The 23,261-nt window shown below is 39.2% G+C and overlaps 2 protein-coding genes across 12 annotated transcripts in view; one reads left to right on the forward strand and one right to left on the reverse strand.

Moving 5' to 3' along the window:
- The window catches only part of FBXO36 (F-box protein 36), a 30,505-nt gene extending 21,098 nt beyond the window's left edge, over positions 1–9,407 (reverse strand). Inside the window, exon 1 of the mRNA XM_062582858.1 lies at positions 9,183–9,407. Coding sequence (XP_062438842.1) covers positions 9,183–9,305 — 123 coding nt within the window. The 5' untranslated portion in view covers positions 9,306–9,407. The remainder of the gene's footprint in view (positions 1–9,182) is intronic.
- A 338-nt stretch (positions 9,408–9,745) lies between these two features.
- TRIP12 (thyroid hormone receptor interactor 12) overlaps positions 9,746–23,261 on the forward strand; it is an 80,682-nt gene continuing 67,166 nt past the window's right edge. For 10 of the 11 annotated variants that reach the window (XM_062583201.1, XM_062583208.1, XM_062583205.1 and 7 more), the window contains exon 1: positions 9,746–9,871. The gene's annotated coding sequence lies outside the window, so the exon portion shown is untranslated. Of the gene's footprint in view, positions 9,872–17,656; positions 17,676–23,261 lie in introns of those variants that run through there. The other variant, XM_062583204.1, reaches the window with a different exon arrangement.

Genomic DNA, 23,261 nt, shown 5'->3' on the forward strand with positions numbered 1-23,261 from the left:
TTTTATTTTGTATTTTTTTAAATTTTTTTCTTTCTGTGTTTCTTCAAACACTGATTTGGTCTAGTCCAAACTTAATTTCTTGTTTTCTGGGACATTGTTAACGTATTTGTTACTTGCAGGTTTCAGAGCCATTACAAACTGCACCGGAAGGAACAACTGCACAGCTCAGCTGCGGTTCCAAGTTCATTCATGCTGAAGTTTATCCTTTCGTTAGCAGTTGCTATGATAATTTGACATGTATATGTATTAAAAATCTACATTGCCATTTCTGTCACATGCATCTCTCGTTCTTTCAACGCTCGCCAGCTTCGTTGGTTCTCCTGTCTGCAAGCCCCATCTGTTGGCGCTCCTTTCACTGCACTCTTCGCTATCATCCTATTAAGTTACTTTGAACTCCAGCTTCACGTTCTCCCAGGTTTCCAGGGTTTTTCAAACACACAAATGACTTTAACCATTTCATGCTGCACTGACTTCTTCTGGTGCTCTTTCTTCTATAGTTACTATGCTTTACTTCTCTATGTAATTTCTAATTCAGGTTTCTCCCAGGAAATGACTTTACCCTGACTGCACATTGTACAATTTTAATCTGATTTAGTGAGGTCCATCCAAAAACCGCAGACACTTTTACTTTAATTTAGGCTTATTTCAGTTTAACATAGATTTAGTTTAAGTTTCTTCTCGAAGTAAATCATTACAGTAAATTTCCATACAGCAGTTCAGATGAGTTTCAGCAAGCTTGTTTAAAAACAAATTTTAAATTATCCTGGTGCATCTTTACATGAGATCCTATATATCCTAGCACACTGTCTATGATAAAATCCTGATCCTTTTCTAGTTTTGTCTACTACTGCTTTTTTCCTTCCCTCCCTTAAACACATTACTGTATATGCTCAATTCATTTTTTTTTGAGGAACAAAGTATAAAGGTATGGTACAGCTAAATGTAAGTAAATGTATCTCATGGCTTTTCACAAGGAATGCTTCTATTTACACAGAAAAAAGAAATAAGAAAAAGGTGTTCTTTATTAATAAACTTTTTCATTTTCTTCCGTTGGCTTATCTTACTCACTTGAAGCAGGAAGAAGGAAAACAAGACGACAGATAGGAGCACTTATTTCCTGGCAAAATAAAAGTTGAATTAATCCTGAGGTTTCCCAAGACACAGATTAGCAGGGATAGGTGAACCACTACGTAAAGCAAGGCAAGCAAAGAATAAAACTAAATCCTTTTGTGGAAGAACAAGCACTGGCAAGAGTTAGTATATAAACAACAGGCACTCAGGTACAGGAGGAAACTTTTACTTAATTAAGCAGGAGGTAGTGGTGCATGCTTACCATAAACTGTTATACCTTCATGTCCTGAAAAGTCATTCTTGGTATGCAGAGCTAGATCAAGTGTGGTACTTCTGAAAGAAGCCACAGATGTTAAGGCCAAGCAGGAAATTTGAAATAAAATAGGAGATTCAACATTGTAATTCAGTGTGGTACTATTATTCAGATACTAAAAATGTATTAGGAGTGGACAAAAATCATCCTAGATAAAAGGAAAAAAAAATGTCTCTAGGCTTCCAGTGATTCAAGAAACCAAAGTAATAATAAATAATGGTAATGGACAGCTTACTAAAATTATGTTATGATCTTTAATGTTTTTAACTGAAACTAATGTGACTAAGTATTCTAGTGCACTTTCAAACAATGGCTCAAATACTGCTGAAAAGGAGTTTTATAAAGCTATATGCAGCAGCCTTACAAACAACTGAGCTTTCCACGTAATGAATGCTTGAGGATTCAGTATCACTTATATCTCTACTCATAAATTCATAAATTTATGTTCATAAATTTATGTTCCTCGTGGTCAAATATTCAATAATAATGTTTGTGGAAAAGATTTAGAAAGAACTGAGTTTTCAGAGAAGAAAACAAAACCAAAAACATGTATTGCCCTAAGTGCTGTGTTCTCCAAAAAAAAACTTTGATCCACCAGTAAAAAGAGCCCTGAACTGCAAACATTTCAGCTAGCAATGTAAAAGCTACTGCAATGCATCACGGAAACTGCATTTCAGTTGCTGAATGTTGCATTTTCCTCTATCAGTTAGCTGCTTCAACTGGATTACATCTTCAATAACACACCACGATTAAAGGCTTCCCCAGTCTTCCCGGTTGTCTATAGACAATATCTAGCAACTGTGTACAGCCGTAGGTGATACAATGTGAAATAAGTGAGAGATACTATCAGGCATCCAAATTTTAATAAAACATAACACTGATAAACCAAAATATTTTGGTTTTTGACCAAAACCACCTGATTTAAAAAAAAAAAAAACACATATTTCCAACAGAATATTATTCCCCAAATAAATTGTTTCCATTTTCCTAGTAGTTATACTGTTTCCTTAGATACTTGAAGTAGATACAATGGAGAGTGAATGAGATTTTTTTCTATGTTTTTTTAGACTTAGCAAACATCTTCCTGGTAATAATTACTTAATACTGTAAGACATCATTATCATGAAAATGTTCAATTATTTTGCAGAGACTTTTTCAGCATAACAGAGCAATTCCTGAGCTGGTACAAAATGACTTGAAACTGTGCTGGTTTAAGAAAGACAGCAGCAAAAAATTGCTAGTTTTATGCAAGTAAAATCCTGCAACATTGAAACAGATTGCTCATAACAATTCAACTGTTCATAACTATTGAAAACAAATAGTTCATAACAAAGCCAGTTTGTTGAAGCTCCTCTAGTGAATTTTATGTGCTCTTTTTGTTCCTTAAGATCTCACGCTTTCTATTTGAAATGTCAGGTAAGAGACTTGAATGGAATTGGTCCAGCAGGCAATAACTGGTATGACACCCTTTAGGTTTCAAACGCAAATAAAATACCCTGACTTTGAGAAAAAAATCTTTATTCTGTAGTCTTCAAGTTTTCTACTCCTTTCTTGGCTTCATAGAAATCCTTCCATCTCTAATAAATCTGATTTTAAGTAAAGATCCATCTTGTGAAAAATCATTTAATGTAACGTGAAGTTAATTTCAACTTAATTACTACAGTAATATCTGTTAAAATTTTTCCAATTTCTCTAGTTTAATCACTCCAAATGGAAATTTCAGTTAATCAAATAGTTCCTATATCAAGTGTCATCATCAAGTTTTAAAAAGAAGCCCCATGATATAAAGGGAACATTTAGATAACTTTATTGTGTCATTCTTCCAAAGCAGGAACTACCCTTGCAGGTTCAATAGAACCTGAAACTGCTGAAAAAGAACACCAGGCCATAAGCAGTAATTAGTCACTTATTAATGTTTCCTAAATCAGGTGGTGGAAGAAAGAAAGAGAAGAAAGATTTTGCCCTAGCTTATGGAGGTAAGCATCTATAGAAAAGGTAAACCAGAAACAAAAACCCCAACAGCCCAAAAACCTGAATTGTTTATTAAAAAATGATTTAAAAAAAAATGATTTGAGATGAAAGTGCTGTAGGTTCAGAATTTTTGTTTATACTAACAGGGCTAGAAAACAAGTTTATTTTTCCACAATATTATGCTGTACTTGGAATATTGATTAAAAAAACTATTTAAGATGTAAGTGAGCAATAAACAATAGGAGCAATGATGGATAAAGAACAAGAACAGTCATCAGAACTGCTTGCCTAGTTATTAGGGGACAGATAGTTGAGCCAATAGCGTATGCATTTGTTAAAAATATAGAATCTAGCTGCTAATCTCTGACCATATATAAAAATCTGCAATTGCACATTTGGTAAAAAGCAGTTATTCCAATTGTACAAACAGATCACATACGGAATACTGCAGAGAACAACATTAGTTTTTGTATACATACATTTCTTTTATGGGTAAGTAGCTAAACATTTTACTAACATGACACAATCCTCTACTTAGTACAGCTTTTGATAAATGGTGACAGATGCTAGTATTAATTACATATTTAGTAGATCATTTTCCCATTATGTTCCTTTTGTTATCAGCCTCATCTTTCTAGTTATCAGACTGTCCTGTAGGCAGATTAAGCACCAGACTTTCCCCCCCTCCTCACCCATTCCTTGTTTGACCAAAATCATTGGTTGGTCTTTTCTATACTAGTCTACCATCTGGATTCCTCTATCTTGCAATTTTCAAAAGCTGTATTTATCACCATCATATTACACAATTCACAAGAAATTTTAATTTGGAAGGTTTTTTGTGGCTATCTTGGGTCATCTCATGTTTAATGTGGAAGTTACAGGTTTTATTGCCCGCTTTATACCAGCAAATAGTCTATTGTGGTTTGTAACAAACCTTGGCAAAATATAATTGGCATATCAAAAATTGATTTGACATTTCAAAAGTGATTGAAGCACACGCATGAAGAAAGATAGATGGAAAGGCATATGCTAAACAACTCTCCCTTCTTGATGGCAGTTCCATGACAGGGAATATTCCTATTCTATATAATTTTAGGCATACTCAAATACTATCCATTGTTCCCATCAGTTCTAGCAGGATTCCAAGGCTTTTATGGACAAGCATGTTCTTTTTAAGTATGTTCATCATGGCATGTACACCTGATTTCTCCTCCATAAAACTCAAAGCATTTTTGTAACAAAAAAAACCCCAAACAATCCCCTCCCATATATTAGCATAACAGCAGCGTACTGGAGAAATAAGCAATATGAAATTGAAAAGCACAAATGGCAACGTCATTCATTCAACAATAGTAATTTCTGTCGTTAACAAAACCCTTATAAATTTGAAGTTGTCAGAGAAAGATATTAGAATAATAATTGGTCACAGAATGATCAAAAATCACTAATATGATTCTGGTAGAAAAAGTTTAATACAATCTTAATATTCAAATCACATAGAACTCATCCAGAAGACCCAGAGAGGTAACGCCTTTGCCCAATGCACTTGTAAGAGCTCATCACTACTGTTCAGTAAAAACAAACAAACAAATTTTCTAATAGGAAGAAATGGAGAGAAAAGACACTACAGTGATCAGGAAAAAGTCCATTAGCCACGAACAGGGATTGAAAAACAAAACAGAAAAAAAAAATTGCTGTTTTAGCCAGACAAAACAAACAATATTGAAAGGACAAAATTATTAAAAAACGACATTGCTAGCTGAATACAAGAGAAGAACACTGTCCAAGCTAAAAGACAGCTGTATACATTAGCTGTACATCAGTCAGTATAAGTGCATTTCTAACCATCAGGGAAGCGGTAATGTGGAACAGTTGTTCCATGAGGAGCAGTGAGAGAAAAAAGCCTAGCTGTTCTTGAAACTCATCAAGTACCATCTGCACTATGAAGAGCTATTACGTGTCTGGATGAAACAGGAGGGACTAAGACTTGATAACTTAATAGGTCTCTTTCTGTCTTACATTCCTGCAGCAGAGTTGATGGGTGCCCACACAGGAGGGCTATGTGGGATAGCTTCCCAGCATTTGTGAAGATTTGAATGCAAGCATAAAAAAGCTACTTAATGGAAAAAATAAAATCTTTTTTGTTTTCTTTTTTTTGCCAATGGTTCAACAGATCTCTCCTTTTACATGCTCCACCTGTTTGAGCTGTATACTGCAAATACTCACTTATGCACCTGTACTTCTCAGTAGTCTACTACCAGAAAAGTCATCTGCAATTAATTACAAGGCTCCCTATTCCTCCTTAATCTTCCCCCAGTGTAGCTTATGCAGAAACTGGCTGGTAACCTTCCCTTACTAACTTCAAGGAAAGTGTCTACTTGCTAATGAGTAGCGAATACATTTATTTAGAAAGTTCTGATTAACAGCCATGTATTTCAGATGTAGCTGGATTTGTCTCTGAGGTGGAAGAACTCTCATATTAAAAAGAAAAGAAAAAGGAAGTTACCAACAGGATCTGTAGAAACTCCTGGTAACACTTTGGCTACAAATACATCCATACAGACCAGTGGGTGTATTTTTAGCTGCCCTCCCCCCATTTTTTCCCCCCTTCCCAAACTACTGTTATAATTTGATCAGCTAGAGGAGTGCAGAGCAGTCTGCACTTCTGCTTCCAGTATCTTGTTTACTGGCAGCAGGAGCCTTGCTTTCCTTCTTTCAGGCATCCTGGTTACTCTATATAAGAGCTCAGCACAAACATGCTGAAGCACACCTTGCTGCTATTGCAGCTGATGATATCAAGAGGAGTAAATAAACATACATTCTGACATATTTTGGCAACAACAACATAATTCACATGCTTACAGTTAAGAATGTGTGCATGTAGTATCCTACCCTAGGGACTCTTTTGCCTCCTGTACATGCTTCGACTGTTGCTCTGCACATAAGCTTACACTTAAGGGTTTGCTGAGGCTAACTCTCAGAGATTACCTTTCTTCTAAATTAAAGCAATCCCAAAATTATATATTTTTAATTATGCAATATCTAGCAGCTTGGGCCTACTGTATGATCATGAGGCAGTAGCTAGACTTTAAAAATACCTTCTGGAGGACATCCCTAATATATCAGGTTGCATGACAGAAAAAAAAGATGTCAAATTGCTACAGTGAAAAAGAGGCATTTCACAGGACTTGTTTGAAAACAAAGCGTGTTGCAGTTACGTCGTTATACACCTGTTTCTTCCCAGATATGGCCTCGTTGTCCATCTGAATGTTTTGTCCTAACAAGTTTTGAGGATATTTGCACAGGATTTCCAGTTCTATGATTCTATGACTTGTTAGTCAACATATACCTGGACATCCTGTCCATGACCCAAGTATATGCATTCTGTAACTGTATAATACATGCCCATTAAATTAATACATTCATCCTGGAAGAGTTAAGTTTACTGCTCATACAGAGCCCAAACAGACAATTTGCAGTAGGGACACACTCAGAAATATGGAAACGTTCACGCGAATCCACCATGCGGCTACAAACTCCCTTTCTAAATGGACAATGGACCATTTTTAAACCATTGATTTAGAAGAATGGGTCTATTCAAAGTAGCAAAGTTCACAATTCATATAACTGTGTAAAGTTGGAAGCTTAGATTGTAAGGCCTTTCAGGCAATGACTATCATTTATTGGGAGACTACAAAAGAGCATACTGGGAATGTGAACCAACAACTGAGACTCCCAGATGTTACTGCAGTACAGATAGATATATTCTAAATGATACATAACTTGGCACTTCACTGATGCATATGCTGTGAATTACTATTTTTGTCATAGACCTCTTCCCAGGAGACCCCCTGATCCTACAGAAAGGCTAACTAGCATCCTAGATTTTTACATGTACAGCAGTTAATGCTGCAAAGATTTATCTAAACTTTGTTTTCAGAAACAGTTAATTCAAGTATTATTGAATTAGGAAGTTGTTGGATTCAGATAAGCAAGCTTTGGAAGATGTTAAGAATTATATTTTCTTCAAATATGTATGTTTACTGCATCATATTCAAATAGTCTTACCATCATAAAATCAAAACCATTTTTTGTTTCCAAATCATCCAAAACAATTATTTTTCAACTACACTAACTTCACAGTAATACTTCTATGCAATAAACGCTTTTAGGATAATTTTAACTTACTTCCACTCACAGTTACAGAGCTTTTTACAGAGTTCACAAAACTGACTTTGGTTTGTTTTTAGGGTTATATCTGGGTAGCTGAAAACAAAACCAAAAACAGGTATCTGAAGTGTTTGACAGGAAACTTGCATAAAAAAACCAAAATTCAAACAAAACTGAAGATGACAATAAGAAACATACATCTGATTTTTATTATCCAAGTACAAAAATGAATGTTAAACAAACCATACCCCTGGATAACTTATTCCATGAGCTAATGCAGTGTTGATATGAATATGATTCCCATGAAGTCAATGTGACTGGCGCCACAATACAGGGCTTCAGGTGAGAAAAAGCACGTATTTCCCAGCTACTGCGTGGCATCAAGGTTTCTCATTTTTTTGCAAAGCTTAAAGGTCCCTTGGGTTGTCTTCTAAGGCCTATCTCAAAAATTTTTTGAGGAAGAAACCTACAGCTCCCTTTTGAGCCCCTTCTGAAACCACTACAGACACTGGGAATTTTAGAAGTTCATAGCACCAAAGAGACAAGACAAAAAGAAAGAGCATATAAAATACAGTTAAACTGGAATTGCACCTTAACTTCAGTTTGTCCCCCTCAGCCTCCCTTTATTTTCCTAAATGCAGGCCTGACAATTCCCACATCACCAGAAGAAAATACGTTCATCATTTTGGTTTATTTAGAGAAAACAAAATAATAAGATCCTGCCTCCTAATTTCACAATATTTTACGTTTTTTTTTTTTTTTTTTTTTTTGTTCCTCTGAGGCATTTTAAATCTTTTCCAGCATTCACAACATTAAAACCATTACATCCAGCCACAAAGCAAACAAACAAACTGTGTTCATCTCATATATATACACAAGATCTTTTCAGTTCAGGCCAAGGTGAAGTCATAAAAAAAGTCTTTCATAATTTTTATTTCTCACTCTTATAAACTCATATTCAAATTTGTCAAGTCTCATTTCTTTACCACCAGATATTCCTCACTGGAAGTTAGTTTTAAGTTAGCTTTGTCTTTTGGAACATTTTGTAGTATATTCAAAGAAAGTATCTTGAAAATCCGGGGATCTCATCCAGGATTTTTAGCACTGCTTATTTCCCTCACCTGAAAACCAGCCTTGCACACAACAAAACGCAGGACACTAAACACCTTCAGATAACAGAGAGAAAAGAGGCAGGCTGTTTCTGTAGGCAATTTAGTCTCATTTTCCTGGACTGAGCTTTTAAACTTTTTTGTTTCAAGTCCTGTTGCTTCTAAACTTGCCTTTCCTTAGCAGGGCTCTGCGACACTATTTAAGGAGTTGGGTTGGTCTGGTTGGTGTTGGGGCCCCCACACCGCGGGCTCGCAGTGCGTCTGCGGGGTGCCAGACGCCGGTCTGAGGCCACAGCACCGCGGACGGGCATGCCTTCTCCTCCCGGCTCCCAAGCCGCGGGCTCGAAGCGCCTTTTCCCCTGCCACCCCCAAGTCCTCCCCGACTCGCGTCCCGCGGGACGAGGGCAGCGGCCGCTCTCCTCCGCCCCGGGCTCCCGGGACGGGCCCGGGGCAGGCCGCACCCGAGCGCGCACCGCCGGGCCCCGCTCCCCGCCGGGGCTGGGGCAGGGCCAGCGGCGCCAGGCCCCAGCGGCGGCCCCGGCACCCACCTGGCGGCGGGTGACGAGCAGCTGGCAGAAGTCCTTGCTGGGGGCCGGGGCCTGCCCGCGCGTCTCGAACAGCTCCTCCCGCAGCAGCGACGCCATCTTGGGACGCCGGCGAGCGGTGGCCATGGCAACCAGGAAGAGGCGGATATCGCGCGGGGTCACCGGCAGCCCAGCCCCCTCTTAAAGGAGCGCGGCCGCGGTTGCCGCCGCCGCCGCCGCCGCCGCCGGGCAGGGTCTGCGCCCGCGCCCCCCGCCCCGCCCCGCCCCGCCCCGCGCGCCCCCAGGGCGCCCCGCCCACCCCACCCCGGCCCGGCCGCCCCGCGCGGACCCAGGGGTGACGACCCCGGCGGAGGGATACCGCCTGCCGGCTGCCCGCGCCGCCGAGCGCAGCGAGCGGGGCGAGCGCGCGGCCGCGGCGGGGGCCGCGAGGGCAGCGGCGGCCCGGGCCGCGAGGCGGGCGCGGTGTCGCCCGCGGGGGGCGCGCGGGCCGCGCCGGAGCCCCGCGGCCGGGAGAAAGTAGTCCCCCCGGCCGGCCCCCCCCGCGCCGCTGGAAGGGGTTCGGCGGCGGAGGCGGCGGGCGGCGCGCTGCTCGGTGCTGCGGCTTCAGCTGATAATTGAAGGGAAGAGAGGCGGCCGCTGCCGGGCGGAGGGAGGCGCGGAGCGTCTGCGGGGGCCGCATCGGGACAAACTAGGTACCTGGGGCTCCCTCGTCCCTCCCGGGGGGCGCCGCGGCGCCGGGCCCCGTGGCGGCGGCGGCGGCCTGCGGGCCGGGCCGGGCCTGTTGTGTCATCCCGGCGTTAGCCGCGCTGCCCTTCGCCGCGGCCTGGGGCGGGGGTGGGGGCGGGGGGGAGCGGCGCCATCCCGGGGTATTGTTGGGGCGGGGGGCGCTGGGGGCCGGCGGGACCGGGACCGGGGTTGGGGCAGGGGAAAGGAGAGGAGAGGCGGGCGGGCGAAAGGGAGCTGGCAAGATGGCCAGGCGGCCGCCGGAGCCCGCGCCGGGGGCACCCCCGCTCCCCCCGCCCCGGGGCCCGGCAGGGCCTCGGTGCCGCGCGGCGCCCGGGCGGCCCGGCGGGCGGTGGGAGCGCGGCCTGCCCTCGCCGGGCCCTCGCTGCCTCCCTCGCCGGGCCCTTGTGGCTGCTGATACAAAAGGGCAGTGTCAGTGTTGACACTGCCGTAGCGATTTGTATGCTCTTCCCCGTCGTCGCCCTCCCCCACTCTGCTTGGCCCCCTTTTCCCTAATGCCTTTTTTTTTCTTTCTTTTCTTCCTTTTCCTTTTTTTTTAAGGAGCTATCAGATATCTCAAAGGGAAAAATCGCAGCTCCTCTCTTCTTCCTCCTCCTTGGCTCGATAAAAATGCTAAATAATCGGCCGGCGTCCATATTTCACAAGCTTTCTTTTTTGGTGGGGGGGGGGGGGGGGGAGGAAGAAGGTGGAAGGAGAACGGAGGCGCCCGTAGGGCTGGAGTTACAGTGCCGACTACCCAGGAGGGGGATTATTTTCCCAGTTAATGCTTTCGGGCCGCTGTTTTTGTCGCTTTCGGCCAAGAAACAAGTTCCCCGGTGCTCGCGTTCGCTTGCATAATGCGTCGTGCGTGGAGGCTGCTCAGGCGCGGGGCTCTCCCCTGCCTGCCTGCCTGCCGCCCCCTCCCTCCCCCGTGCCTGCCGGCCCGCTGGGCACGGGCCGCAGCGGGGAGCTGCGGGCGCCCCGGCACCCGCGCCGAGCTCTCCCCGGCCCCTGCTCTCCCCGCCGGGCCGGCGAGCAAGCCCACACCGGGGCTTTCGCCAGACCTGTAGGCCCGTCTTCCTGCTGTTCAACTTTTTTATTGTTCCCCCTTCCTTCCCCCCGCCCTTCCCCCCGGTGCCCTGGCTTTCTCGACAGTCAGGGGTTTTCAGCGAACGGGAGCCCGAAAGTCTAGACTATGAACCGGAAAATAATAGGAGAAAGAATGGAAAGTTATGTCAAGGGCTTTGGGGGAAAAACATCGACGTATCGAACAAAGGTCCTGCCTGTATTGGAGAGAGAGGCCTGCATGTGAGGCCTGATTGTGTCGCATTTACACACGGGAAAGAAATGAGCGTTTGGTACTGGCCTGAATTTATTCTGCAAGTCTGGCATGCAACTTGGAAACATTTTTAGAGTATACTCGGTTTGTTTTCAGGGTGGTTTTATTACGTGCAGCAATCTACTAATCACTTCATTTTTTAAAAAATTCTTTTTCCTCCAGAAGACTGTTTTGTCTTTCTCTCTGTTTTGTTCAGCAGAAGTAATATTGATTCAGAGGTACTGACACCGTAACACAAAACTTTATTCAAACAGGATGACTTTCACAGTTTATGTATTGTATATGATGAGTGCTGAGCTTCATAGTGCTTTAAAGAGTGAAAGAAAAAGAGGGGTTGAGTAGTTCTCATCTCACAAATATGAAGTCCATCCTTTATAATGTGAAGGAGGAAGAATTGTAATTACATAAGTTTAAATTAATTTTACAAGCTTTTCTTGGTGGAACTGCCACTGTGGATATATATTTTTTTTGTAAGACTTCAAACACTAGGAAGCATTGCTCTGATACTTTTTTTAATTATTGCTTTTTAAAATAATCTGATATATTCTCTCTCCAGTTCTCTTTGTGCTCCTCTTTCTCCTCCTCCTTTCAAAGAAAGTCATAGGTTCTAATTATACTTTTTTTTTTCCCCTTCCAGTGCTCACTGAGACCTGGTATTTGAATTCTGTTTAAAGAGATTAATGGAGTATTTAAGTTTTTTTTTGTTTTTTTTTTTTAACTAAAAAACGCAGAAGCATAAGAAACATGAAAACAGTATTAGAAAATTTGAATTAAATAACCATATAACTTTTTACTTATAAGCAGCTTATTTTAATAAATACTATTAGGAATTAAATATTTTTGAAAATATTAGCTAGTATTTCAGTTTTTCATAGCTAGTGTTTTAACACCTAATATTGCATTTGAACTAAGTAGTTTAAAATCAATGTTTTGGTGAGTAAATAATCTGTAAATAATACTGTAAATAATCGTTACTGCAGTCTTTAATAAACAGTAATACTGTAAATAATCTTCAGTCAGTAGCTTTCAGAAGCCTACATGTTTTCAACTTGTGTAATTGCTTCTACATTCCTAGAACATAGCTGATTGTGAATGGCTCAGTTGCATATACAGTAGTTGTGATCTTAAAATGGAAGGATTTTGTTTTTAATATCAATTGTTCAACATTTTATTGTGCTAGACTAGAAATCTAAATTTTCTGATTGCTTCACTTCTAGGGTCTTTATGAAAAATTGAAAGTAGCAAACTTGTACTGATAACTTTCTCAAGACTGGATGTTCTCCATTTTCCAGAAGGCTCATCTGTAGGAGTCTAAACAGGTCTTAGCTGTTAGTAGAAAATAAAAATTGTAGGTTATCCTCAATGTGGAATTACTACTTATTAATACTCGTCTACTTCAGTAGTACTGACCTGTTGAGTAAGAGCTTTTGAAAATGGAGCCTTTTGATGTCTTGCAAAAGTTCTCCTGGCCTAAGTGACTACTAGGGAGACAACCTGTGCCATTCCAGTAAATGAATAAACAGAACTCTGTCATTTTCAAAAAGGAACCAAGCACAAGTTCCTTTTTTTTTTGTTTTTTTCTTTGCATATTGCATTTTGACTGTTTGTCTTCAAACCCAGAATGCAAAATTTGAAGAAAAATTTGGAGTGAAAAAATCTTTCATAAAATCATTCTGAAATTGAGACCCAAAACTGTTGGCAAGAGGAGAGAAATTACAGAGGCCTTGTATTCCTACTATAGCAATTCAGATAAAACCTAACACAGATGACTTTAGTTTCATGAATGAAGCCATGAAGTATGTTCGTATAAGTAAGTGCTTATATCACTGATAAGTACAATTATTTACTTTGAGACAATCCAATAAGATAACCTGACTAAATTGTCTTTTATTTCTAAGCAGTGAAGCTGAAGCATGACTAGGAATGTTTTTGTCTATCCTACATGTTGTAACTAAATTTACAGTGTAAATGAATTTTGGAACTATCTATGTGTTAGCTCTGCATTTATAGGCCATGCTACATCTTCTGTCTCTCTAATTAGTAAGCATTATGTAGAACATTGCTGATCATGAGTCTGTCTTCTGTCATGAGACTACAGATTATTGTTGCAATATACAAACAAATCCCAGAGTTGTTGTACAATGTGGTGTAATAGCCAGTGGTGAAAAATGTAGACCCAAGGGTGTTTTCTGGGGTCTTCCATCAGTCTATTGGAAGATGTGTACTGTTCCTAACCTGTGAAATTAATACTGTTTCTTATAAGGCACTTTATGCTCTTCATAACAGATTCTTAGTAGCGGAAGCTCTCTTAATCAAGCTGTCACTGTTTCACTTCAGTATAGTCTGAGAAGGTAGTGGTACTTCTGAGTTTCTTGGTGGTGGTGGTGGGTAACGCTGCCTTTGGGGTCTGTTTTTGAGTGTGTTTTTTTTTTCCCATCCTTCTGTGCTATTTACTATAACCTTAAGTTTACCCTTAAAACATTAATCTACAAATAGTATCGTGGCAGGTTTACTGCAGTATATAAACCAATTTGCTGAGGATTTTCATAGTGATCTTATAGTTGAGGAAATGTAGCTGGTAACTGGAAAACAAAGTTAAATTCATTTTCTTTTTTCCTACTGATAATTTTTCTAATTTGTATGAAATAATGTGTTTCTTAATTAGTGAAACTATTTTCACAATTCTTGCTGGTGATCAAGCATCTGTTTGTGATAAAATGCTTTTTTCTTTTTAAGCGAGATGACTAAATTTAAAACATGAGTTCAGCAATCTTCTGTAAATAGAAAATTTCTAGTTATACATGATATGAAGCGTATATCAGCATGAAGGATGAAGTCAGCTAGCTTCTCTGCTGGATGCTTTTAGATGCTTGTAGTGGTTGCTTTAGTGCAAAGGTTAGCTTTGAGGGGCAATTGCTGCTATCCTGTCGTATCATCAGCTTTTTCTCATCAAGTTGGTAGAATCCAATTCTGTAAATAGGCGATCATATTCTCTTTTAATTCTGTCTGGCAGCCAGGATTCTAAGCACACATAACCAATCTGTTCACTCTCACTGTCTATAATAAGGCTTGTCTTGCAATGTACTGGCTGTTGCCAGTCTTACTTGACTCACAAACATAGTCAGTACAAGTATGGCTGAAAACTACAGTGTATAAGAACAATAGATTGTCTGCTTCTGAAGTAAAGACTTCTGCAAGGAAAAATTGGAGAAGTGAAGTGTGCATCAAGAAAGTGTTAATTGTAGTGACCTAGTACTGGACTTTAAAGTATGAGAGGTACTAACAGTGATGTTCCGGCCATAGTTCCCTTCATTTGGTCAAACCAAACCTTTTGTCATGATTCATAAAAATAATTTAGTGTGGAAAGGACCTCTGGAGGTCATTTGATCCAGTTCCCTACCTGAATCTTCCTCTTGAATAAATAATCTAAATAGTTTTTCATTGATCACTGGGCTGATAGCTCTGCCTGGCTGTTAACAAAGCAAAGGGAAGGGAAAAAAACAAAACCAAAAAACCCTGCTAAGGTGGATGGGGAGAAGGAATTTAGAAGGATTCCATAATGTGTGGCACTACAATGCCCTCTTATGGGAAACAAACAACAAACAAAACCCCACGCAAGTTTCTTGTTTTCTGAATGGATTGGACTGCTTTTTTTAAGGTGTTCACTGCAAAGCTGTGTGTATGATGAACTGCAAAGAATTGATCATCATAAAAGGTATGAAAGGGTCTGAGTCATCTGCTGGAATGTGAGCCTTGAGTTGTAGAGAGCAATTTGATGTTTCAAAATGGAGGCTGAGGTCCCTGATAGTTGTTGAACAAGAAGGTTTTACTTTTTTTTTTTCTTCCTCTGAAAGAGTATTGTATTTCACATGCATTCTGCTTTCAAAATCACTTGTTACTGATTATTATTATTTTATTGTGTAGCTGTAAAGGTGGAAATGGAATGATATAAACACATTCTCCATTTTCTGAAGTACATGCATGGTTTGGGGGCAGAGGTATTAGAAAACTTTAAGAGGACGATTTAGTCATGAGACAGCCACTAGGCTCTTAATATTAGCAGTATACAGTTCCTTCAGATTTGTAGCTGATTGAAACATGGCTAATATCAGTCATTGTTAATACAGAGTGGTAACTGTAATGAAAGAGTTTTTAGTTTGATTGTTTTTTAGGGTTAGGTCTTAAGAGTAAATTGATTAGAAAAATAAGCCTTGGGACAAACCTTCATAGGTTATCTAATGTGTTCTTATACTCCAAGGCAACTAGATCTAGTCTTTGCTGTCTTGACTTTAGAAAGGCATGTATGCTTCTTTGTTCTTCTTCTGTCTCCATGTCAACATGTCTTCATTGCTTCTCTTTAAGTTTGTTATGGCTTGTTTTATCCACTTTGGATGTGAGATCTCTCTGTGCCATAGGGTGTTACATGCTTGAAGACAGTTCCGTACCTCATTCCTTAGTCTAAAACTGATTAAATAAGGAAGACTGAGCACAGGTGAGTAAATGTAGAAATCAAAACAAGTGCATTCTTATGCAGAATCCTTTAAGCTGAGAATGCAGACTATTAGAAACAATAAATCTTGTGTTGAGAGTCCAAATAAAAGGCAAAGATTAATTAAAAAAATAATACCATAGTAACCCTAGTGTTGACAGACTAAAAATTATACATATACAATTAATAGACTTGCATTGAATATTCTTGAGGTGAAAAAAAAAGATTAAATGCTTATTTTAACTCCTCAATTTAGTAAGGATACCTCCCTTTACATCATACTTCTGTAGAATATGAGTCTGTGGTGGAAGGCTATTTTTGATAAAATAATGCATTAAGACACCATTAACATTGGGGGCTAGAAGATGGCATCTTATCCATGTTAATCATGTTCCATCTTCTAATGTCAAATCCTTTATACCAAATAAGCTAATTAGATAAAGATTCCATCCCTGGTCTTAGGAAAAGATGTGTGTGTAAATATACATTCTGAACACAGTTGAAATGTGGTTGTATGCATCTGTGGAAGAAAACTAATGAAAAAATTCGCTTAAGGTGCATTTAATATGCAGTTTACTGAGCATAAACTTAGAACTCAGCCTTACAGTGTAAGTGTTCTCTTCTCCTTTATTTTTAGGATACAGTGTGTCTGTTATAATCAAGTTACTGATTGGGAATTGTATTTTCTTGTTAAAACTTCATATGTTTTGACCTTGTCATACTTTCAGGTACAGTCGCTAGATGAATTCATCCATCATACAAAAATCACCAACTTGAATGAGAGCATGCAGACAGTCATAATCCTCATGAAAAAGCTTTAGTGAATGTACCTGAAGAGAAGTTGCATAGCTAGGTAGCTAGATTTCTGTTCTTTAACACTAGTAAGCAAAATAAATCAACTCAGTCAAGTAATGGAACAAGCACAAATACCAGCAGTCTACATCAGAATGCAACTTGATTTGAAGTTAAGTAGAACACTTCTGGAGAGAACATCTTATTATTAATTGAATATTGTTTAAAGGAATTGATGGAAGATGTAATATTTTAGGAAGCTTTAAGCCAGGAATCAGAACGAGGGGCCTGGAGGGTGGGAATCATACTTGAAAGAACAGCTACAGTGGGCTCCACGTGTGTGTGTTTTTCTGTAATGAGGTGTGTCACCTTATCTTGCTCTGGTAATATCCTGCCTGTTTTAGTTAGCTTCTACAATAAAACAAGAGCAGTAAGAATGAAGACTTACATTGTGCCTTAAGATTATGGACGTGAGTTTAAAAAGTTAGTTTCGTTTCCTTGACTGTTACAAGAAACTTGGCAAAAGAGTAAATACATTTCTTTGCCAAAAATAAGATAGCTGGTATGCCTTGTCTTTTTTTTTCCCTTTTTTCTTTCTTTCTTTCTTTCTTTTTTTTTTTTAAGAGTTCTTATGTGACAACTTCTAAGCTGATACAATATTGCTGCTACACCCAATTTCTCACTTTCCTCAAGTATTTGTAGGCATGTAATTGGATGTAGCTGTTGTTGTGTTTTGTTCTAGGCTCTTGACAAGAAGATTCAATCTGCAAACTTTCATTAGCAGTTTGTGTCTTGAATGGGAGGAAGCTTTGTAAGAAAACTGCAGTTGCATGAACTTAACTTACAAATTTTCTTAAGAGATAATAGAGCTTAGCTCCAAAGGTTAGCTGAGAAGAAAAAAGTGAATTTTGTGGAATTTAATATGTGAAGGAACAGCACTGCTTAAATGCCTTTCATAAATGTTTTGGTACTCAAACACTGTGATCAAAGTAGCCAGGATGATCTTTTGTGTAGCACAGAGGTTCTTGACATGCTACTGAAACTGAACTGGAGCCCAGACAGAAGGGGCACTGAAGATTCTGGCTCAGCTGTGCTCTATGCAGATGAATTCAAGTAAGCTAGAATCTGGGAGCTGTGTATTTGAAAACTTGAGGTAAATATAATTTTAGTGATGAATTAATTTTGGAAAGAACATTTAAACTTAATGTAAAGTCAAAACTTTAGGTAGGCAACAAGACTGTACTTAAAAGAAGTGACAAGTACAGTAATCTCAATCTGTTGCTTTTGAAATAACACACAGTTGTTGCTGTACTTAATTGCTTCCAGAAATTGTCCAGAGTAAAGTGTATTCTCTGGGTGCATAAGGCTTTTTTCCGTATGACAAATCTAGCCCAAAGTTGTTAAAACTATTCTTGTAGTTTTAAATAAAGTAGATTTCTACTAGGTAACAGAACCCAGTGAGTAAACAATGTACTTAAACCACCTATTTTTAAAAATTTTTTACTTCACATATTTGAGTGAAGTCTGGACTTCTATTAGTTTCCAGCAGTTTTGGGCAGATGAGATTAAACTCTTAAGTACGCTGCCTGCTGGTAGTACTTGTAATGCCACCAGAACCACTTTATCAATCCCCTAGACCTCTTCTTAGCAGTCACTGTCCTAAACCAATGTTTCCTTTATCTGTGGTATCTGTTTGCTTGTTGCTGTGTTTCATGGCCGCTTAAATTATAGGGAACTCTATTAGGTGCTCCTTATATTGTTAATGCAATCAGTTTTAATCTTGTTTTAGTGATACTAGAGTGTTTTAAAAATCTAAAATCATAAGTAGCCAGATGGGTTGCTGGTCATCACAAAATTGCTTAATGTGTGTTTCATGATTGTCTTCCTCTACAAATATTTCCCTTGCACCAAGAAATGATTTCATTCTCAGGTGTTTGATATTTTGCATATTGGTCTTCAACAAAAAGTTATATCATGCTATTTGAAAAGTCAACTTGGGGAGATGGCAAATCAAAAACTAGGTAATGGGTGATATTGTTAATTGACCTAACAGCAGAAATAACTTTTTTGTCTTTCTCTGTTATGTAACCCTTTCTCAGATATTAGTTGTCTTGCATGTTTGTGAATAACTTGATTACAAAAATCTTTGTTACTTTTTTTGTAGTGCTGCTGTGTTTATTTTCTGCCGTTTCTTTACGGAGCTCTTGCCAAAAAATTGAGTAGCTGTTTTGGTTTTCTGAATGTATAGACTGCTGGTACTCTTCTGTCCCCTCCCTCTGCTTCCCTAGTTGGGAGATATCAAACCTGAACATATGGGCACTGAGTGACACAGCAACAGTAGGATCAAGCTGGATAAACAACCTCTGCAGAGGTTGACCCTATCCAAAGCTCTGTTTAAATTTTTTTATCCTAAAAGTCACTGCTTACTGCAGTAACCTGCTGTGAGGAGAGTGTAGTTTTCCCCACTTTATCCTTTCTTTTTTTATTCTCAGCAGAAGATTGGGACAAGTTCCCCCCCCGCCCCTGCAACACACACAATAGTATCATGGGGACAGGACAAGGAAAACTCATCACAGACTGCAGGCAGTATATGTTTGCTTCTTTGCAGAGTCATGTGTGCTTTCTTTTACCCTCTGAGAAACACTGGATGGTTTGATAATGAGAATGATGTTCCAGTATCTTAGTGAAGAGGCCCTCAGTGTGAGGAAACTAGCCTCTGGCAGCTGAGGCCCTGGAGTGCTTCTTGTACCTGGATGTCTCAGTCCTGAACAAACTGTCTCATCTCTCCATTGGTTAGCTTAGTACAGCAACAGAACTTGATGTTTGTCAGTTATGTGCCTGTAAGAAGGGTGTTAAAGCACTACTGTGTAGGAAGAAGCTTAGTAAGAGACCTCATGGGTCAAAAGTATAATCTACTAATACTACTGCTATATCTGTAATTTATTTGTAACTACCTAAAAAGCAGTAAAATGTATATGTGATTGTGATTTCTAATTCTCGTTCCCCCCCGCCTTTGTTTGTTCTTCAGTCCTCCTAGGAGACTTTCAGCGTACCATTACTTGAATTTTAGGATCATCTGATTTCCACCTTGAATGTTTTTCATGTGTGTATATGTATGTGTGTATGTATGTGTATATATGTATACATGCACACACATATACAAATGTGTGTAATGTATATGAAAATATACATACACATGTGTATATATATTTTTTAAAGCTACTCACTCTGTCAGTGCTAGCCTCTTATTTTAAGTAGCTTTGTTTTCTTCTTCGTGTTCTACTCTTACCCGTCTCTTATGGAAAGCATTTATATCCCCTTAACCTTCATGTTGCTGGGCTAAATAAGACAGGCCTTATTAGTCACCTCCTTCAAGAGCTTTCTGCAGGAATTTCAACTGGAATTAATCTCGCTTCTCCAAGGCCAACTGTGAAAGGGTATAGTATTCCAGATGAATACTTTGTACAGTGGCACAGAAGTATTCTCAGTTACTCAGTGCACCTAAGCATTGTTTTCACCCACCCTCATCCCCCAAGTCGCTGGCACATGCGGTCCCTAACAGTTGTTTCAACTGACAAGGTCCTGGCTTAGAGCAAATATCACTGTTTTTAGTACCCAGATACAAGATCTTTGGTTGTTTTGTGTAACTGTACTTCATTGCATTGCAAGTTTTTCATTAGAGTGATTTACTGTTTCATATTGGTAGGATACATAATTATTTTAGGAGGAATGAGGGGAGGGTAGGAAACTTCGTAAGTTTTAATAGTTTGGGGGAAAAAAAGAGTTTCAAGGGAACAACTCTGACCTTTTTTAGATAACCATATCACCTCCATAGCTTTGTTGAAATAAGACTAACAATAAAGCTTTCATTTTAATTCATAGTTTCTTTCTGTGGGTGATAGTCTGCTTGTTACACTAAACTTGGGTGATGTATTCTGTTTGTGTGCTACTTAATAGCACTAATAACCAAACAATTGCTTATTCAATTTTGAATTCAACAGAAGAGAAATAAAATAATGGATGACCTCTCTTCCATTAGCCTGGCAATAGTCACTGTCAAGCACTGCAAGTTCTACCTTCTAAAAGATCTTCAGGGATTCTGCTGATGTCCTGTGATTACTGAATTCAGACTATTTTGTTCTGAAGCAAATTTAAGATTACTGCTTGCCTTCAGGTATTACAAATATTTTAGCATCCGTAACTTTCAGAAACTACCACTTCCAACTGGCTTTCCCAACACTGGGCCTCCAACCACAGTAGCTGCATGTGAATATTTTAACTCCAGCTATGTCTGAAAGACAGAACTACTTTAGACAACAGCACTGCTGCTTGCTGTAGTTTGCCTACTGTACCACAGACTGCTTTGAAACTGGCAAAGGTGGAAAGCTGTAGTTCTTTAATAGTCCTTATCAAAGAGTGTTTACACTCTCTGCTAAACTCGTATTCAGTGTGAATGTCTATCTAAACACTTCATAGAGTAAGTAAATACAATTTCATGATTGCTAACCTGGTGAAGGAGGATAGACTGTCCTGTGAGAGATCTGTGAAAGAGTTGGTATTAAATCTGAATTGTTCAGAAGAGGAGAGGGCTTACTCCTCAGAATATTGTCAGTAATGGGCTTTTTCTTAAATAGTTGTATTAAGATACCTTCTTGCAAGCTAAGACATAGTTAAGAGGAAGAGAAAAACAAAGATCAAAAGAACATTTAAGCATTTTTTTATGGGCAATTTTTGCACCACTGGCTCCATCCATGTTGTCATAAATGGCATAGCTATACTATTAATGCTTCTAGTTTCAATAGGGGTCTCATACTTAATTTTCTAAGAGAAGGTATCCTAAAGATACTAACCCAGCACACTTAAGCTTTGAACAGTGAAGGCATAGGAATTCAAGGATCCAGAGCTGTCAGTCTGACTCATTAATCCTCCTCTATAACATTAGTGAGTGTGACAAGTAGAAAGGATGTAAACTGCTGTGTATTTCTCCTGTTTCTCAGATAGCTTGTCTGACACACAGCTGAGTTTGTACAGGTCGACCCCTATCCTTGCTTTATGTATATTGTATGACCTGTTTAAAAAGTACACTATAGAAGAATCTTGTCTTTCTGTTAATGACAGAGTGTAAAGTGAGTTGTTGAAGTCCGGGTGTCTACACTTGTATTTTTACCTGTGGCAGCTAGAAACAGAAGCTCAACCTATAGTAGAATATAGTGATTTAAATATCTAAATTTAGTCAGTCAAGGTATATCCAAAATCAAGGTAGTTTGTTACTTCCTAATGATGTCTAGGGTACAGCAGCAAACTAGAGTAGGACCTTACCTCAGTATGTATTTGCTGTGTGATTGTTTTTTGCAGAACAGAGAGATTAGTTGCCCAACTTTGAGGTGGGAATTTGTAAAATAAGTATTTGTGACTGGTTATTGGCTAAGTTGCTTTTTTTCCTTTGTTACCTGCATAGACTGAAACAGGATTTTATCTTAGCATCCCTGCCTTCCTCCTGGCTACTACAGGACAGATGATGCCCTATTTAGAGGGTCAGAGTGTGAGTATATCCCATAAAATATTTGTAGTGGGAGAACAGAGGAGAAACTGATCTAATTTCAGGTTGTTTCAGCAGAATCTGAAAGCTTTTACAAATGAGGGTTGGTGATAGCTCTAAGTGTCAGGTTTTAAATTATCTGTATAACTTCATCAAAATATAAATGGCTGCATCTGTACAATTCCTGAAGTCTGATATGCTGAATTCTAACATCAAAATGGGCTGCACAGGCATTAGACTGAAACTTTCAATTGTACTGTATCCCCGTGCTTTCTAATATATTTATGTGAGGTTATGGACCTGAAATAATGACGTACTTAAGGGTGAGAATTTTGAATAAATACATGTTGTGGTGGGAGTGTGTCTACTGTGAGGTACATAGAATTTTCACTTAGAGTTCTTGAATAATATGAACTAACTTTTCTTTGTAATTGAGATAGCTACATTCACTATGATTTCTTCCAAGAAATCTACTTGGGTCTTAAACTCCTATCAGTACTGTGGTACCCTTTGGAAGATACAGTGGTTTCAGCTGAGTAACTACTGCAGACTAGTTCAAATGCCTTTAACATTTGCTTACTTGTTTTATTTTATTTTTTTTCCTCCTTAGTCTAAGCTAAGCCTTAGCAATAAGTTAAACTTGCATGAAAATTATCAGAAGTGGGGTTCAGCATTATTACTGTCAAGCTTACTGTTGATGGAGATAGTAAAAAACAAAACAAAAAAACCCTGGGATGTTTTTGGCTCAGAATATTTGTCACACTTGAATGGGTACGGATTGCTTATGCAGTCATTTGAATTAGAAAAGTATCTATCATAACCACGTTTACAGTACTATACCACATCTGATTTTTTTTTTTTTTTTTTAAGAAAAAAGCAAACAAAACCCTTCAGACTATATCATGTGGTTGCATAATGTAACAGGTGTAACAAGCATCCTAGTGTGCTAGTGGCATATGTTGTCCTTGGTATTTGAAACTACAGCACCAGATTGCTGATATGAAAAGTCAGTTTTAGAAACTTTATACAAGCCATTTTCTAACTAATCAGAACAGACGTTTAATAATAAATAGTTTGAACTTTTTATTAATAGTTACCACAACTTTGAGCTGTATCTTCAAGCTATTTGACTTTCACTATCTGTGGAAATACTTCATGTTAAATGGATTTGACTGTTTTCGAAGTTCAGTACATAGTATC

The sequence above is a fragment of the Rhea pennata genome, chromosome 9, assembly GCF_028389875.1.
Source record: "Rhea pennata isolate bPtePen1 chromosome 9, bPtePen1.pri, whole genome shotgun sequence".
NCBI lineage: Eukaryota > Metazoa > Chordata > Aves > Rheiformes > Rheidae > Rhea > Rhea pennata.